This window comes from Mugil cephalus, chromosome 12 (genome assembly GCF_022458985.1).
Source record: "Mugil cephalus isolate CIBA_MC_2020 chromosome 12, CIBA_Mcephalus_1.1, whole genome shotgun sequence".
NCBI lineage: Eukaryota > Metazoa > Chordata > Actinopteri > Mugiliformes > Mugilidae > Mugil > Mugil cephalus.
Genome location: NC_061781.1, coordinates 12217286 through 12237164, shown reverse-complemented (window position 1 = coordinate 12237164; position 19879 = coordinate 12217286). Strand labels below are relative to the sequence as shown.

The 19879-nt window shown below is 38.7% G+C and overlaps 2 protein-coding genes and 1 long non-coding RNA gene across 4 annotated transcripts; 1 reads left to right on the top strand and 2 right to left on the bottom strand.

Annotated features, from left to right (window-relative positions):
* Positions 1–57: 57 nt before the first annotated feature.
* LOC125017712 (sacsin-like) lies at positions 58–8685 on the bottom strand. Its single transcript, XM_047601160.1, has 8 exons — positions 8628–8685; positions 5431–5476; positions 4634–4721; positions 2591–2702; positions 2165–2311; positions 1880–2049; positions 426–572; positions 58–310 (listed from the first exon to the last, which is right to left on the bottom strand). Exons 2-8 carry the CDS (start codon positions 5457–5459, stop codon positions 188–190), a joined length of 816 nt encoding a protein of 271 aa, XP_047457116.1. The 5' UTR covers positions 5460–5476; positions 8628–8685; the 3' UTR covers positions 58–187.
* A 204-nt stretch (positions 8686–8889) lies between these two features.
* Positions 8890–12926, top strand: LOC125017714. 2 transcript variants are annotated; one of them, XR_007113875.1, is made up of 3 exons: positions 8890–9115; positions 9529–9867; positions 11875–12926. It is a non-coding gene; the product is annotated as an uncharacterized LOC125017714 (long non-coding RNA). The 2 variants fall into 2 exon arrangements; XR_007113874.1 differs by having other exon boundaries at positions 8894–9115; positions 9529–9847.
* A 2666-nt stretch (positions 12927–15592) lies between these two features.
* LOC125017711 (sacsin-like) lies at positions 15593–16518 on the bottom strand. The gene has a single exon (XM_047601159.1). The coding sequence runs from the start codon at positions 16479–16481 to the stop codon at positions 15597–15599; it is 885 nt and encodes a 294-aa protein (XP_047457115.1). The 5' UTR covers positions 16482–16518; the 3' UTR covers positions 15593–15596.
* Positions 16519–19879: the final 3361 nt, after the last annotated feature.

Below are 19879 nucleotides of genomic sequence, written 5' to 3'. Positions count from 1 at the left end.
ATGCTGTCAATTAAAGCAGTGTCCTCCTCTCTGTTTGTGAAAGATATGAAAGAACCATCGCTGAGTGGAAGCAGCTGAAGGCCCTCGAGTTCTTCGTATTTTCCATCACTCATTGGTTGATTGGTTGATTTTCCATCACTCAAAATGTACTCTAAAAGACAGAGTTGGAACTGGTCATGCATGTTCATTAGAACTTCTTGGTGTTCGTCATCATCCAAAGACCACAGGAACCCTCCTTTTCCTTCTCCAAATGTCTTTTCTTGGGGGTCCAGAAACCCAAGGTGTCCTGAACTGAATATACTTGGCACATCTGTGGATGAACATCAAGTACTGTCTGATTAATTTTATTGTACATGTTACTAAAGAATGATAATTTAACACTATTATACAGTAGATGTGTATGTGGTTGGTATACATGGTTTCACCTGTTGTGTGATAAACAGAGTTGAAGCCGATTCCAAATCTCCCAACTTTGTTTGGGTCATTGCGTTTGATGCTCCTTCCTGCACTCTGAATCCCTTTCCAGTCGTCATCAGTGAACGCTGCGTTGTTGTAGGCATAGAGAGCTGGACCTTTGAAAAAACAAAATAAAGTATTTTGAAGATAAGTGACTCCGGTATCAGGTATGTTGTAAGATAAAAATGAGACTGGAAACAGAATCAATAGACATATGGGAATTTCTCCCAGAAGCTCTCTATATAAAATGTTAAATTGGTTGATTGGTTGATTTTCCATCACTCAAAATGTACTCTAAAAGACAGAGTTTGTCATCTTTGCTCAAGGTATGTACTCCAGTGCTGCGGAGAATGTCCCTGAAGAAGGTTGGCGTCACATATGTTAACGTATCTGGATATGGATAGGCTTCATTTATAGCCCTTGTAGCACTGGCTGGTAGAGTCACAAGATTTTCTCCACAGGAAATCAAAGTCCTTTCAATGACAGACAGTATGTCAATGCTTGTTGGATCATTACAAGGGAACACGGCTTCTGCTGGAGTGATGAATTGTCTTTCATTTTTGGCAAGGGACAGGATGGCCACATTCTGTGTGAATACATGACGAAAAACATCCAGAGCAACATCATACCATTTGTCCTTGTGTTGTACCTGGGCGATGTCCGGCCACAGATTGTACACAGAAGAGACTGGGAAGATAGATTCTTTGGCAAGTTGGATGGCATCTTTAATGATCATGATGTATGCGCGAGGGAGCACTTCCTTCATCAACAATTCATTCCACAGAGCGTGGTCATCATGTTTCTGATCCTCCTCTTGCCACTTGATTTGTCTTCTATTGTCTGTGAGGCCAAAGCATGCATTGACATAAACTGGCAGACCTGTCTTGTTGGAGTCATTGTTTGGGAGGGGGAGGAAGCAGCTCAGTCTACTCTCGCTACAGTCTCTCTTCTCACCACAAGCAAATGCCAAGTCAACTCGAGGTAAAAAGCTCAACTTTTCTGCAAGGGAATCAAGCTCCTCCACTTTTCCCTCTTTCATGGTACACGTTGTCACAAGCCATTTTGTTTCTTTGTGGTTTTCTGAATTGAGAGCTATCACTTTGAATCGTGTCTCACTCTCGATAACTGACTCTTCTTCTGACTCCAGAACCTCTTTTGTGCAGACTGAGGATTTCACTTCAAGTCTGGTGGTGACAATGCCATCTACATTAACATGTAATAAGGACACAGAGGTCACGTTTTTCAAGAAGAGGAGGCTTAAGTCTGCATCTGCAATGAAGCTATCAAAAAGTTCAACCACCCTATCTGAGTCATAAAGATTATCTGAAATTTCTGATGTTTCTTTGCGTAATGGGAATCTGAAAATGGTCCCGTCAAATTTCTGATCCTCCATGACAACCTTTGACCATTCTTGTTCACTTACAAGCGAAACGATATCTCGAAAGGGTTGGAACTGGTCATGCATGTTCATTAGAACTTCTTGGTGTTCGTCATCATCCAAAGACCACAGGAACCCTCCTTTTCCTTCTCCAAATGTCTTTTCTTGGGGGTCCAGAAACCCAAGGTGTCCTGAACTGAATATACTTGGCACATCTGTGGATGAACATCAAGTACTGTCTGATTAATTTTATTGTACATGTTACTAAAGAATGATAATTTAACACTATTATACAGTAGATGTGTATGTGGTTGGTATACATGGTTTCACCTGTTGTGTGATAAACAGAGTTGAAGCCGATTCCAAATCTCCCAACTTTGTTTGGGTCATTGCGTTTGATGCTCCTTCCTGCACTCTGAATCCCTTTCCAGTCGTCATCAGTGAACGCTGCGTTGTTGTAGGCATAGAGAGCTGGACCTTTGAAAAAACAAAATAAAGTATTTTGAAGATAAGTGACTCCGGTATCAGGTATGTTGTAAGATAAAAATGAGACTGGAAACAGAATCAATAGACATATGGGAATTTCTCCCAGAAGCTCTCTATATAAAATGTTAAATTGGTATTTTGACAACAACTTTTTTTACTATGAACATGAGATACATTCTAGTTGCTCAGTTTATCATTTTTGGAAAACAAAGACATGAATAACATTACTTGAAAAAAATAATGTCGTTATCCACTAAACATTATCATTACCTTGGTATTTTCCCAGTTCCTCAGTCCAAAGACTCTCAGTCCCGTAGCTTCTTTCATCATGTATGAAAACCACGTCCGTGGCTTGAGCATCATCTGCATTTTGAATCAGTTCCTGTTGACAAATGGAGATGACAGCCATTAACAGACAAGCAGTTATGACACGTCATAGCAAGCTTCCTGCCACTGTGATCCAGCTTAACTGCTGAGAACCAGATATACTGGGACTGGGTGGAATAAACATAACGGACTGAAGAGCAGCTCTTTCCTTTACTGAGCTGTTGCCTCCATCAGCACAAACATGTGCGCACACGCACACACACACACATACACACACACACACACACACACACCAAACCTTTTAACACATTTATTACATTATGGCTTTGATTTTGCTCTGTACTCTGAAACTGCTACTAAGCACCAAGAAATTGACAATAAAAACAACACAAAAGTACATGTGTACAATAATAAAAGAATTAACCTGAAAAAAAAAAACAATAAACGTGCCCAAGGACAATTACAATTTTAGCATAGGGACAGAGATCCGTCAGGATTTAGATTCTTCTCTAGGTTATTCCAGGGGTTCGTTTCACAAAGCAGGTTCAACAAACTCTGAGTCTGATCCTAAACTCTGAGTTGATCTTCTCTGAGTTAGAAAACTCTGAGTTTCCGGTTCCAGAACAGCGGATTTGAGTTGGTTTAATCAACTCGGAGTAGTTTCATCCAGAGTTAAGCGCATGCGCCACAACTATAAGAAGCCAGCATTAATGTAGCCCGATTCGATTTTCACCGTGGCAACGGGGAGGAAGAGGGCTATGAAGTGGAAATCCCTGGAGGGAGCTCATCCTCTGAGCCCATTCATACAAATATTTATTTGTCTTTTATGTCTTTTTTTTCTTTTGTCCAAACAGATTCTGATGGTACTGCTCAAAAAGATAGTTGTTAAATGTTAAAACATCTATGCGCAGTCTGATAACCATCTCCCGACGAATATTTAGTTCTCTGTGCAGTAATGCTGCACCTTCATCCACGGGGTCGTTGTCAAAAGGACATGCCATGTTCGTGAAAAAAGTCTCCTCCTACTGTGTCTAATGGACTTCTGAAATAGCTACTGACTGATTTTTTTAATGATTTCTCACAGCAGAACAAGACTACGCCAAACTCGCCTGCTGACTGACTGAATAAAAGAGGAAATCAAATGGCATGTGTGGCTGAAAGAGGGTGGAGACAGAGAGAAATCCGAGGTTCATTGACTAAAACCTGGTCCTGACTGGGTTAGGTTTATGGAGTCTGTTACTCGGGTAACTGACTAGAGCTTAAGTTACCTCTCTCTATGAAACAGGCTAGAGTTTCCCCGCTTTCTCTGGTTTGAGTTACCTCCCTTTGTGAAATGGAAAACTCAGAGTTTCCCTCATTTCAGGGTTAATTAACTCAGAGTTTTCACTAAACCTGCTTTGTGAAACGGGCCTCAGGTCACAAAGTGGCAGGGAGTGGCACTAGATTTCTCTATCTATACCTGCAACACAATCTGCTCATTCGGACAGCTTTGATGAAAGTCCACAAGCAGTTAGACTTTAACAGGCCCCCAGTTGAATAAGGACTACTGACTGTGCATTCCTAACCCTTCAACACCAATGATATTTCTCTCGTAAAGGTTGTGGTCACTGAAGCAACGACAAACACACACATAATTCACTTGTTTGGTTTTGTGTTAATAGTACCTACGTACAAAGAATTCATTGCACCAGACGTTGTCCACCTTTACTCCATGGATAGGTCCATACAGTATTGTTGTGTTTGTTAAATGTAACACATCCTTAATGTTTTGTTTTATGCCTTCAGCAGCAGAAATAATACACTTTTAACAATAAAATAATTATGTAAGTCAATTCCCTGTTTTTAGGACAGAATATGGAAGAATAAATCATCATGTTTATTGACAACGCAGTTCATACAAAAAGAATAATACTGTTAGACATTTGTGTCATTAAAAAAAAAGAAGAAGATATTATATAAGCTGTTTTTGATGCAAATAATACCAACCTTTAAAATCTGTCCTCCATCTGGATATCGACGTAGAATATCTTTCAGGTAGTCAATGAAGGGTGGTGCTGTGGCCCCGAAGGAAGTCCTAAACAAAGCAGAAGGATTAGAGAGCTACCAAAGAGGCACAAAGAGCCACTAAGCACATATATTGGACTGTAAAATTAGATAATACCTGTTATGATAATAGATAACATCATGCTGGTCAATAAAATGGTATGAATTGTGAATCTTACAAAGTTGGCTAATTATTTTTTACAGGCTACAAATGGTTAAATTCATGTGCAGATATTTGAACAGATGTGTACTTGAGGTTAATACAAATGTTTAGTACAAGGTCTCATAAGGGATGATGCACAGTATAAGCTCATAAGGTCAAACACTGCCTTAAATTAAAATGAACTACTAGATAACCCTACACAGCACTTACTGTATATGCTAATACTGATACAAGCTCAGGCTTTTTGTTTTATAACTTTATATATTTTCACATGTAATTGGTCTGAAATGGCAATTCTCAAATCTAAACTACAGTAAATACAATTAAGGTTTATGATTTGTTGTTCAGACTTCAGACAGCACACACATCATTTCCATGTCAACAACGACAACAAAGATCCAGATAAGTGGATTTTTGATGAAGATGTGTTTGAGTACCAGTTTCAAGTAGCATATAAAATGCAAAAAAGCCAATTGCAGAGATTTATGAAGAAATCAGGGTGGAGCTATTCCTTCCGTCATTACAGTCAAATGGAAAAGATGAACAAGACACAAACAGTCTGGAGTACACAACTCACCGAGCTTTTTTCTTCGTCTTCAGACTCATCCTTCCTGGGCTGGTTACTGTATGAGAGTCAGAATAAAGAGAATAAAAACATTGAAATGGAAATTAATACAATTTTATGTGATGTATATATACATTTGTTCACTATTTTTATTTTTATTTATTTTTTTATTTTTTATTTAAGACTTCATTTTTATTTACTATTATATTTTTTTTTATGTTCAACCTGAACAAATAATTAAACATATAACAAAATAAAGACAACATTAAAAAATACATCAACTACCAAAGAGGCAAATTAGTTTGCCCTTTGCATGTTCAAAAAGGAGTAGGAGGAAGTAGAAACTAGTCCCACCCCTTCAACTTACACAAGTAATCAATAATTAACCCACTTGCAAATAAACAGACACACAATATCTTTTCCTTGTTGTTCCCACTTTCACATTCTTAAAATAAAACAATCCCCTTAAACTATATCTTCCCTCCCTCTGAATAAACATGCCCTGAATATTTCCTGGTAGTTGATTATTTTTTGCTTTGAACGTGATTTGTGCTGTTTGATAGTCTATTTGGTCCTTGAACTTTTTGACTGTTTTGACTAAAGAAATAAAAAACAGGTGTGTGTGATCCTATAACCTACTCTGTTATTGACCCTAACTGCTCTTTTTTGAAGAATTTATATTGTACCATAGAGAAAGTGTTACCTCATACCTCAGTACAGTAGGTTAAATATGCTGAAACTAGAGAACCATACAGAATGTGAAGTGATTTGCATATCCTCCTTAAAATAGTATGTTTAAACCATATACTTCCTACTATTGTGCTTTTTTGTTTTTTTTTTGTTTGAAGAGGAAGAAGCATTACATTTCCTATGCAGGCCCATGATAATCTAACTGAAGCAAACGATAACCAGAAGTAAATGTAAATGTACATTTTTTATATAAAGCACTTTACAACAACCCACAGGTGAAACAAGTGAATAAAACAAGATTTAAAAAATAAATAATAAAATTAATAATAAATAATGTCACCACACTACTGGACACTAAAATAATAATAAGACACATGTCAGTAAGGAGCTTATTCCAGAGCCTGGGTGCAGCAGCTGAGAAGGCTTGATGCCCCCAGTGTTTAAGTTTTGACCTGGGCATAGATAAATAAGATCGGGCGAGGACATTAAGAGCTTTAGCCCTTTTGGAGTTGACGGACGGACGTGTCAAACCACATGGCCAATTTAAGACGATGTAGCAGCTAGACGCAATCTCACTGAATCTCCATTTCAACTTTTGTAAAAAAGCGCTAACTTCAAACTATATACCGTTTTTTAAACTGTGTTGATAGGCCAAGTAAAATTAGACTTATAAGTCACCCCTTGAAACCCTCTGTCCTGTTGGTGGAAAAATGCAGCCCATTGACTCAATCAGGAAATGATGTGACAGTGGTTACTAAGGGATAGAGAAAGGAGCTTTAGATATTATTACTTATCGTTACATCTGATAGTTTGGTCAATGGATGTAAATAGCTGTACAAAAATGTGTGATGTATTACCTTCATTTTAATGGAGTACTTATAAATACCTTTGTTGTTTGCAACAGTGGTTGGTTTTCACAGTGAAATATCGAACTTTTTCCTACTTGGAATTTATGGTTAAAGTGAGGTTTTAGGTCCAATGTGTTGATACAAGTTGTCAAAATGAAAAAAAATAATTCTAAAATTTTAATGGAACTTTTAACATGAGATTTTCTCCTTGCTCTTAACATCTTTTAATACGGCGTTAAGTTTAACTGATGTTTTCTAGTTTAATGTTACGTGTAGAGAACCAGTTTCACAGGGTTTACTGTACATCAAGTTTGTCAACATCACCAACTGTTACCAGCTGTTTTGTAGTATAGTATAATATGTAGTGTCTGTTAGAGAGCCTTAGGTGAGGCACAACGTTAGATTAGGACCACTCAGTTGTGAAATTATATATTAAGACTAAGTTACTATGTATATCACCCGTCACTATTCCCAACAAGAATGACTCCAGGGAGGCAGCCACATAAAGAAGAACACATTGGTGCCTGTTATTTTTTTGTTGACTTATGAATTAAATTGTGCATTAATTAAGCAATATTACCCGAGAGGTAATCGCCACTTAAGAGGCGTAAACGTCATTAGCAACACGGTGTTCAAGACAAGTAATGCTGTTTTCAAGGCGATGCTGAAGCGCTACAGGAAGAGTGGGAAAGACACCAGCTTCCACCAGCCTCGTATCCCTGAGTCGGAACTTAAAGAAATTAGAAGTTCATCTTTCTTGCAATAAAAACGAATTAGGAAACTATCTGTGGACTCTGTGGAAATTTCACATAATCCTTAGGACACCCTCGCGGACGTGACTGGCCAAGTTGTTCCAATCACTAGTTTATATAAAAGGGAATATAGGCCGCACCTCTTGTCAATCAGGGCCAAAATGTCAAGGCTCCAGCACAGTTTCTTTCCAGAAGCCATGAGATTTATTTTATTGCACTATTTGTTATGTTTATTATATTTTTATAGTCTTTATGTATGTATGTTCCTGGCTCCAGGTATGTGCAATAAACACATAATAAAGAACCATGAATTCCTCTTTAGATAGACAGAGTTCAAAGGCTACCATGTGTTTTTTATTCAGGCAGATTTCAATTCAGACTTTCTCAAAATGAAAACCTGTGGCTTTTTAGATTGAACAAGCAACTACAGTATTGTAGCAGCAAGTTTCGGCATATTGACAGACTTCCTGTTAAATAATATAAGTGATTATCTAGACGTAGGTAAAGATTGTTCGGTGTGGAAAGATCAGTTTAGTTCAGTTCTAGTCTCACTTTACTGACATGTCATATTAAGAAAAAGAGATATAAATGATCATTTTAGACATTGTAATGTTATAATGCAGCTTAACATTTGTAGTTTGTGTATTATTTACGTACTATACTGTTAAATTTAAGTAGGGGAACACAAAAACAATAGCAATGACAAGCTGTATATTAACCATTGTGTCTATTTTATAATATTTACTATAAAGGCTCATAGCCCCCTTCATCTCTGATCATCCTTGAAAGGGGAAAATATCTTGACCCTGATCTTTTTAAAAACTAGAAACTCACCTGCCATTTCCCCATTAATGGCCCTTAAAGTCTGAAAGAAGTTCGTTTACTCACTGATAATTGCAGAATAAAAAAGTCACAGTACCTAAGTCATGATGAACTGAAGTGTTGAAGCGGTCCAACTGTAACTAGTGATGCTCAGTCTGTTTATAAAGGCAGCTGACGTCCAATCACAACAGCACACGCTTGTTCCCATGACTCAGTATTTGTGATGATTGTTTTGTTTCCCGAGTATCACCTCTGACAAAACGAAACTGAACAGACAGCGGAGATATGTTTCAGTTAGTGACTGTCCTCATTAAAATTAAGCTTTCTGAGCAGCCTTAACTAACCAGGGACCGGGTTTTTATAAGTTTCCCAATGTTAAACTCGGTTCTTCCTCTCCATAGAGGACAGTTTTTCCGCCGCTCGCTAGATGATGCTGCAGCCACGTTTTAAATCACACCACCACCGGCCCAGCGTCTTGCAGGGAGACACAGGCGGAACACAACTACCCCTTTGTTGTGTTTTTGTGTGCGTTTAAACTTGCTTCGTTGTGATGAGCACATGCGCTTGTTAGGAAGGAAGAAGACAGTATGTGAAATCTTTGTTCATGACTCGCATCCTCAAAGCATCAGCCGGTCGATGCTGAGGGAGTTAGTGTAGCTCTGGCGTTCACATTTGTGTGTCAGCGATTGCTCCGGCTGTTGGTGCCACAAAGCGCGTGATCGCCTGAGATTTATCATGATCGTGGCTGATAAAATACTATGCCGGTAAACAGGAAACGATACAATGACACGATGACGCCTGGCAACGATGTCAAGTGTCAAAGCTGGCTGGCTAATGAGAAAGGGAAAAGTAACAACACTAGTCTTGTTTTCCGGGGTTTAAACCGCGAACCCTCTGGTTCTACTGAGCCACAGCCGCTGCAGGAGCGATGTGTTTTGCGTAATGCACGTCTGAAAGCGTTAGCCTCTATTTCATAATCATTTGTTTTCCCCTCCCAGATGTTGCTGTCCTGAATGAAAACTCCTCCCCTGCTCTGGCCCTACAGGGGACCATGCTGGAGAAAGCTGGTGACAAAGTGCAGCAGTAAGGGCACTGCTCAGACTGTGGATGCAGCTTCAGCCTACCAGAGCCCGACTCTGACCCTGATTCCTCCAACCACTCTGTCGCTCCTAAACAGGGGCATGACAGTCCTTCCAAATGCCCCTCCTGCCAGGAAGGCAGCAGCCCCCATAGTAATGGTCGAAGGCCACACCGGGCATGCGCCTGGAGCCTCACAGCTGCAGCCTGTGCACCAAAACCAAAACTGTAACATAGAAAGTGAGAAACGGCAGTAAACGGTACGTTTGGCTTGACGTTTTGGTTGAGTGAGACGAGTCATGCACTTTGTAACCATAGATATAAAACGTGATAAGATGATGCTAATGGTTCAAAGTTGCTAGCTAGCGTGCTAAAGTGGTGCTAACACTACATACATACATACATTGTGCCTTACTGTTTCATGTTCTAATATTTGTGGTGCAAGTTTAAAAATAAATGTTTTCATAAAACGTGATAAGATGATGCTGATGATTCGGAGTTGCTAGCTAGCATGCTAAAGTGGTGCTAACGCTAAACTGTGCCTTACAGTGAAAATAAATGTTTTTTAACTGCCAAACATGACTACCTTTTTATTTTGGTAAAGTTTATTTTCCAAATATTTTTTGTAGGATTATATAAGAATTATATTGACACCTTTTAAGTGTTATGGGGGTAACACTTGTGTAGTTAAGAAATAGTCCTCTGAGAGTTAATTGCTAATACTACTTAAAAGTGTTAAAAAACTGGTTGGTGTTAGACAGTGTTAAATTTAACTACAAGAAGAGTCAAATTTACATTAACTTAGTGTCAAGGTAGAAACACTCAAAAATGTGTTAAATTAACACTCTGAGGTGTGGACCCATATAGACACTTTAAAAGTGTTAAAATCAACTGTTACAGTGTTAATTTGGGTATGTTGATTTTACTGTGTAGTTTTATTTAATGTAGCCAGGGACGCAGACAGATGTTTTTTAGTGCCACAATTGTAAACAAAATTCAATTTTAGCCTGAACAACACAATTACATTTGAAACCATTACACTTTAACCCTTGGAAGTTTTAAATTCCAGCCCTGGAGTGTTATTGTAGGACTGTTGGGGACATTTTATTTTATTTATTTATTTTAATTTTCATGGAGGAAATCTAGATGAATGAAATTAACATTTATAGTTGCCTGTTTTTAAGTGGTAAACAAAAAACACATAAGAGCTGATTCAGGCACTTGTCAACGTTATCATATTAGACAACATTAGGCCGTTTGTTACCGCGGTAAAGTGAGCCGTTGTTTGATTTTCGTTGCGCCCGAACTAGAGTAAATACGGTAGGCGTGGTCCTTGAGCAAAGTGAAGGTCCTAAAAGATGCATAAAACCTACGTGCTTTTACTGGAGAAATGTGGAGAACATCACCTCAAAGATGAGTCAAGTTGTAGTAGTTATATTTTATATGTTGTATTATATGTTATTAGTTATATTTCACTGCCATAATGTAGAGAAAAATCAGATTACATTTACAGTATGCAGACTTTTGGCCTAATCTAAAATAAATTCCTCTTCGTGGTGGTTGTGGAGGGATCAGAGCAGGAGGACCTGGACCTGAGCCCTGTATCACGAAGCAGGATTGCGGATTTAGCAAGGTAACTTCAGGGTTAACCCTGGGTTTCTGGTATCACAAAGCTGGATTCCTTCTTATCGGGCTACGTTACCATGGTAACTTATTCTGAACGGCTAACCTGCTTCGAGTCAGGGTAACCTTCAGGATTGATCTGAATCCCATAAAAGGCTCCACCCAGCAGCCAATCAATCTTTGGAGACCAAATCGGGAGAAGAGCATTAAGGGGTGAACGCATCTTTCAGAAGATAACCACACACAGAAGAGTATATTTTTGCCATTTGTCTCTGCTAAGCCGAACAACTAACAACTTCATGTATTGACATGATGTAATTGTGGCATCAGCTTCCAGCTGTATTGTAGCCCTTGTAACATTATGGAATTAAGAAATCCAACTCACCAGATGAAATGATGTTTTTGTGCTTGGTTTTTATCTGCTCCCATGTTCTTTTTACTCCAGAGGGGTTACATCTGGGGGAATGAGGCTAATTGTCATACCCATGGTTCATCTATGCAGTACAGTGATTGGGATTCATGGCTTTGTTAAATGTAAACTAATAAAACCACTGATGTGTAATTTACGCATTTATGCAATCTGCAATCCTTTGCCGTGATATTTGGCATCTCTTCGATGCAGCCACAGTGTTTGTCTTTTTCAGGTTCAGCTGGTGACCAACGTTGTCCTGGAGGAGCACCACCTCATCGTTGGGGTGGTGGTGGTGGTGGACCCCGGCATCATCCCCATCAACTCCAGAGGGGAGAAACAATGTATGCACCTCAGAGATGGATTCCTTGCAGACCAGCTGGACCCCATATATGTGGCTTACAACATGTGAAACATTAACACGCTACAGAAGACAGCAGGACAGTAAATGGTGGTATTGAAGGCCCAGGGTCAAAATGGCTTCCGCTGAAAGGAGAAGTAAGAAAGAAACATGGATGCAAAACCTCCTGTCAGTTTTCTCCTTTCCTGCCTGGGCAAATAATGTTTCAAAGGGCATTGTTGTTTTATTGAGGTGAGTTTTGTTTATACGACAAAACTCCATGAACCCAGGACACCTGAGAGCAGTGCAGCGGGCACTACAGCGTGCCATTGACATAATTTATTTGATCAATCTCAAAATTGGTGAATGTCAGTTGTGTTTGCCATACACTTGTGCCATAGCTCAGAATTGATGCCAGTATCCAAATCCTCCTGTGTCATTACATGTCCTATGTTCCTCGTAGAAAGAGCCTGTCTCACGGTCATTGTGGGTCCTTACATTACAGCTACACTCTCTTGAACTTAGATTTTCGTGTTCACATTATATGTTTAACAAGGAAGTACACAGCAGTTGTGTGTTACTCTTTGCTCATTCCTGCAGTTGTGTTTTAGTTTGTAGCACCATTGGCTTCAAAATGATGACATGGTGGCTCTGTCTTTTTCTTCTTCTTCTTTTTTTTAATCTAAAACATGTAATATTGTTTTATCTTAACAAAATGCAATATGAGTGATGTGAAAGATGTTGCTTCGAATGACTGCATACAGTAAGTGCCAATCAGTTGAAGTCACAACACCGGGAGGAATACAGTCGTTGCTTACTATTAGCAACTCGCTAAATGATAGCAATTGAGCCTTAAGTGTTTATTTGAGACGCCTGGTCCCATCCCAGCCATTGTTTAACTTAATTTAGTGATCAGCTGCTTTTATTGCACGTTTTTTTTTTTTTTTGGCTAAAATAAATATACTTGATCCTAATATCAGCCATTACAAACATTCACTCCATGAATATTTCTGTTCCTGTTGTGTTGAATGGAATAAACATGAAATAAAATAAACATTAAAAAGTCAGCATTCTCCACGAGAAGAGCCACATGACAGCAAAGACAGAGACAGATAAAAAGCATTTAATGGTGGAATTTAGAAAACTGGTTTGTTTGTTTGTTTCTTCCAGTCCAAGAGCTGTGGAGTCCGAAGGAGCTGCTATACCATTTGCTATCTGTGGTGTTGAAACTGAAGTAAGAGCATTGTGAGACTCCCTCGTCATGACATAAAAACAATATGAGTTTATAAACATTCAGAGCAAAGAGCTTCCCTATTTATTCTGACTTTAATAATGTTATTAACCCACACGTTATTTATATGTGTTAGCTCGCTATCTTGCTGTGTTAGCTTGCTATCGTCAAAAAAAGGTTGAGCCCTCATTGAGCCCCACAGAACCATGAGCCAGAAGAATAACGGGAAGCTAGGTAGCTGTATATTGAAAGTATTAACTCTCCAACAATGTTAGCTAACTAACCTGCGAGTCTACTTCAAAATTATTCATTTTCTTCTTCAAAAGTGTTACTAAATACAGTAACACAACAACAAAGACTGTAAATAGTAAGTAAGTAAGTAGATATAATTAGTAAGTTCAAATGCCTTTTAGGTTTTGTCTCTCCATAAGAGCGTTGCATAAGAGCGAGAAATTAAGAAAACAGAGCACTCTGGTCTTTCTGTGTTTAATTCAACATCTGCAGATGGGCTTACTGCACAGACAAAGAACACACAGTAAAGATCTGTGTTATAATGGAGGTCACATTGTTCACTCCTGTCTCCCATGCACAGGCCTTGAACGAACATAAGAATACTGGACATATTCTTTCCTAGGCCAAGGCCTCTGTTGTGTCTCCAAAACAGCCGAGCCTCATCAGAGAATGGACATGGTCCTCCTGAGGGTGTCCCGTGGTGTCTGACAACAGAAAGTTGTTAGTGGGGGTCTTTGGGTCCCATGGGTTGAGGGGAGGGGCCACTGTGTTCAAAAATAACTATAATCACCCAAGTGCCAAACCTTTTCAGTATCATACGATATTAATAACAGCTGCGACCGTGGCAGTCTTCATCAAACCTTAAGATAATAATAATTATGAAGATTGTCTCATAGAAAGTCATAGAAAGTGATAGGTTGCCTGGTTAATATGACTAAAAATATAAACGATATAATATGAATTAAAACAGAATTATAAATCTTAATAAAAAGCCAAAAATCTGGGAACGCTGCATGAACGACACCAAGGCACATCTTATGTTATTTTTGGGAAATATGACAGGAATGGTTTATTTTAATTTTACATATCTTTATTTTGTAAGAGTAATACAGCTAATAAAAAATTGTGATTATACTGATATGTAGTTTCAAGGTATAACACACTGTGACAATGTCGTACAGTGACTATATTGGTATTTCCTTGAATGGTAGTAAATGTTGACGGTGTTGCAAAACATACAAAAAAGAAAACAACTCTGATATTTTCAGGAATTCAGACAGCGGTCAAAGAGAAGTTTCTTTAATCTCTGTTCAAATTCAACCATTATCATATTGGTAAGGCACATAAGGTTTAAAACAATACTTGTGTTTTCAGAACATCTTGCAGTGACTAGTTTCCCCTCAAAGATACATATTAAACAATAACAAACATAGCACAGTGTCACATGAATATACTTAATTATACTTGAATAAAGAATGATAAAGAAATGAAAAAAACATTTTAGTTAAATGAAATAACATTAAAAAATCAAACCAAGGAAAGCCTGTCTGAAAACGTACTGAAACTAAACTGAAAATAATAATAATGTAATTAAAAATCCAAAACTGTAATAGCCACAATAGCCAAACTCCTCTCAGTGAGTAGTCGCAAATGTTTACAGCAAAATAAAAAAATAGATCCTAGTATTTTAAGAACATTTTCATACAGTGGCTTTATTCCTTCATTTATAAACAATGATGGGTTATAGATTGATGAAGGTTTAAAATAATACACACACTTTCAGAATATATTCATGCAGTGACTATAAGAGGCTATAAGAGGCTTTATAATCAATAACATATGATAATACAACACAGTACTAAGATCTAAAAAATAGTGGAAAAAAAATGTTTAGTTAACTGAAAATAGACTTAAAAAACGTCTTTCTACAGACTAATACCAGCCCTTTTATAAAAATAATGAAAAGAGTTATAAATGTCAGTGAAACTAATACAACAAAACATTTTTAAACAATAAAAACTGCAACAACCAAACTGAAAATAAAAATGAAATAATAATAAAAATCTAACTTAAAAAAAAAAAATGGAGAAAACAGTAATTACGCTGCTTAAAATGGTGATTATATTGTAGTAAAATAGTAAAAAGTATAGTAAAAATAACAAAGTCATGACATGTCTGACTGCCTTGAATCTCTAATTCACATAGGCATCCACTTTACTGAGCAGCTCAGACGCCAGGTTCACAGCCAACATTTCATTCTCCGATTCGAACTGGCCGTTGGGAATGTGAGGAAATGGATGGCAGTTGGGATATTGAGTCTTTTTGGCGTCCACTCCCAGACTCCTCAGTTTTTCCATAATTTGAGGCAGATCTCTCAGTTTGGGGTTGTAGCCGGAAACTCGTGCAGCAGCGGCAGAAATTGAGCTGCTGGAAGGGTGTTTTCCATTTCGCTTGTATTCTGCAGCAAAAGAGACTTTTCTACTGCTTGATGGACTTTAAACAGACACCACTCTGTGCTCTCCCCATCATTGTCTTTGTAAGCTGCATTGAGATCACAGCGAGCCTGTCTACACCAGCGCTTGGCCTCCTCTCTGTTGGGCCTCGGGACATTTGCATTATGGGTCCAAAAGTTGTAAGAGTGGTTGCCTCTGAAGAATCTCTCCCGACCTGTTCTGTGATGCCTGGCCTCCTGATTCCATTGCTGGTAGAAGTCTCTGAAATCTGAGTATTCGCTTGAATAGGATGTGCCTGAAGTTTTGGCCTTGAGCTCATCAATTTTATTCTGCAAATATTTGAATGCCTCCGTGGCAAGAAATTCACAATCAGGATTTCTGTCAGGATGCCATCTAAGGTAGAGTCGCTTGATGGCTTTGTTCCTCTCCTCCACTGGAAGAGTCCATACCTCTGCCAAACATCTGTCAATTTCCCTTTTAGCTTCATCAACAGATGCTGGTAAGGAACTTGTAGATGGTTGGGAAGAATGTGGCACAGGTCCTGCTAATAGCTCCACCTCCATGCAAGATGCTTCAGCAGATGTGAAAGTTCCCCCTTCTGGTTTTAGCTTCTTTTCTCGTTTAAACTGATACAGGTCCAGACTACTGACTTCAATCGGCTCATCTTCTCCAATTTCTATTTTGTAACGACGTGAACATTGTTGAGCATGCCCAGTAAGTTCTTCAACAATAATTGCGTAGACGTACTTGTTGTTAGTGCTGTAGCCAACATATTCCCCCTCTTCAAAGTTGTTGAGAATGCTCATGTCTAAGGAATCATACCAGTCCTCTGGAACATCCTTCCCAGGGCAGGTGGATCGAGATTGAAGATATCAGTTTTATCACTATCACGGATTCCTGTGTTAGCCAGAGTTTTCTGAACGTCTTCAGTGTTATTGCACATAAGAAGGACCATAACCACTTCGAGGTGAGATGAAATTCTGTTTCCTAAAAGAGCATGTATCTCCTTTGTCAACCTTCCATTTACTTGTGTTATCACTTTGGGGTCCTGGTCATCATTGTGCTTTAAATAAAAGATGCACCCGGGTTTACCTCGTTTTACAAAGACATCAGTTTCACTGGCAGTATTGTGTAGTGGCTGTTTATCTAGCCACAGTATGGTTTTCAGTGTTTCACAGCAGACAATCTGAATATTGCCAAAAGTTTCCTCACACAGGTTAGTAGCTTCTTCTTCTGTTATTTTGCCCTGGGACTGTTCCCTGATAAGACAGATCAGTCCATGTCTAAATGCTTGTGAAGAAAGATGTTTTTCAAACCATCCACTAAAATCACATCCACTCTCACAAAGCTGCATCTCTGAATCCATTAGTTTTTCCTCAGTGAACTGAGACAACATTTTAGGCTGAAATTTCTGAGGTAGTAATTGCAGCAGCCGATGATGCTCATAGACATCGATGCCCAAATGACATTCACTAAGTTTCTCAAGCACCAGGATGTTTTTCTCCAGCAGTGCATCTTCTAACCTTTTGATCTCAAACACTGTGTCATTGTAATAGAGTGTGTGAGATGGGTGTAATTTACCATCTACTGCAGGAAGATACAAGGTCTCAATATCGTCAGCAATGATCTGGTTCCTTTCAGCTTTGATTAACTTAAACAGCTGCTCAACAGCTCGTTTTACAGTTTTCAGCTGGTTTGGGTTTAACCCTACTTTATCACAGGAATCAGCATAAACTGCTGCCAGAACGTTACTGTACTGCACTGCAGTGGCTTCATTTTTCACACCAATATTCTTGAAAAAATCTTCAAACAGGACATGTTTTGGAGAAAGTTTGTATAAATACGGTCTGAAGTCAAGATCACTGGGGAGTATGAGAGTCACAACTTCAGCCTTCACAATTTGTGTGTCTTTTTCAACCAGTACAACAGGAAGACCAGCAAGTTGTTTTTCTTCAAAACGATGTGCCTGCAGGTAGGCATACAATTTTCGAAATACATTAGCACGTGTTTCTATCAGCTGGTCAGTTTCACACAATGATTGACAGATGTTTTTGATGTTACTGGTTACACAGTGTGGAGGTGGTTGATCGAGAGCTCCTGCTGCTTCATCCTCTCCAGGACCTTTACAGACATATTTGGAAGCTGTATAATTGGCATTGAGGACCAAATCAAGTCTTGATGATGAGGATCCCTTTCAATCAGAGATCCTCTGATTGTTACAGTAGTTATTTCTGAAGCAAATGGTTGGTGATAGTCACATAGTTCCTTTCGAATCGTCACTGGAAAAATGAACTTGATGTCAGCTATGCTTTCGAGGAAATGCTTCTCTTTGTTCCCCTTGTTTATGTCTTTGTTTACTTCAGACAATACCACCCCGAAAAGTGATGATGATTTCTTCTTCAGCTCTGTAGGATTACCGCTTCTCTTTGCATCTGATTCCAACTGATGGGCAAATTGTTTTATCTCATCTTTCGACACATGATGCTTCATTCCAAGTTTTTTGACCAGCTCCTTTGCTTGTTTGACTGTATGCTTACTTCCTTCAGTCAACTCAGTCCAAAATGTCTGAGGGACAAATCGGTCTTGGGGCAACATGATCTTGTAAAGCTCAACAGTGTCATCAAAGTAGTATGATGCAGTCTCCAAGCTACCTTGATCATTGCGAATCAGTTTCACTGTCTTCATTGAGGAGAGGATTTCTTCCTTGTGTTGAGCGAAGTCATCAACATGTTGCAGTGTCAGCAACATCTTGAGACAGTGAAGAGTTTGTGTCTCTGTGAGTCTGTGCACAGTAGGCAAAATGAACTTCATGAAATACTCCAAATCATTTAGAATTTTAATGTCCAGTTTTTCTGCCAGAATTAGATTCTCTGGGTGGTTTCTGAGAAAAACGCTGCCAGTCTGTGGCAACATGAACAAATCTGGAAATCTCTGTGTATAAGCACAGTTGAGGAGAAATACTTCTTTAGGTCCATCAATCCTTACTCGGCCTCCGTCTATGGTTTCAAATATTGGTAAGGATTTAAGCTTCTTATGATCTTGATTATTGTCATTGGATTTTGATACGCCAGACTGCAGAAAGGTCTGAAAACGTTTCATCTCATCACTTGAAAGTTGGGAAAACTCAGAGTGCTTAATGTTGTAGACCTGGTCCAACACTGAGCTTTCATCTTTCACATCCATAAGTTCGCCATGTAGAAGGAATCTTGTCTGTTGGTCTATCTTAGAGAAGAATACAGTATCAAGCTTCATAAAACCAAGTTTAAAGAGGATGCTTGAAATGTATTTTTCTGATTCAACCTGAATCACACTTGGCATGTTTTTCATTGGTTGCAGGAAATGCTTGTTTTTTAATCTTGGACACACAACAGGAACAATGCAGCAGTCACTGAGGAGCTTCCTCACATCACTTAATGTGAGAGTTTGTTTATCGTCATCATTTAGTGTTGTAGGTTTGATTTGACTTATTAAGAACATCCAAAGTAATTCCAACCACTTCAACATTGCCTCATTTGGGACATGAAGACCATTTTGTGGATCAACTTCACAGTTCTGAAGGCGACTCTGAATTAATGGCTTCAAAAACTCCACTGCACAAGGAAGTGTCAAGTTTTTGACAGCGTTACATGTTTGTAGAAGTGTGATGTGACTGGAGTTTGTCTGAAAATCTGCAAAACGGTCTTCGTAGCCAGAGAACAGATTGTCATATCTCGTTATTAGCGAGGGAGATTGAGAGTTAAATACTGTCAAAACTTTTTCTCTTGTTAAAAGAAGTGGAAGCCCATCAAGTAACCCAGAACTGTCTTCGATGTCTTTGATTTTGTTTTCTTTTAAGCAAAAACTCAAGAGCTGCAAACATCTAGTTTCATCTCTGATCAGAGTTTTAGTTACAGGCAAGGGTAGATCTTCATGTGTTTGGTTTGGATCATTGAGAGGTTTTGCTCTTAGGAAGCACTGTACTGCAGTGGGGTTGACAGTTTTTAGTTCAATGCCAGCAGATTTGAAACTAGTCCAAATCCTGCGCATTTTTGAAGAAACAGGAACCAGTTTCATTCCAAGGTCTTCCAAAATTGGATTTATTTCAATACTAGCTTCATCTGTCAAATACAGTGCCTCAGTTGTTTCTGATTCACTGATGTTGCACCAGTCAAATGAGTTCTCTTTAAACTCCAGACCTGCCGTTGTACGTGTAGAGCTCCTCATC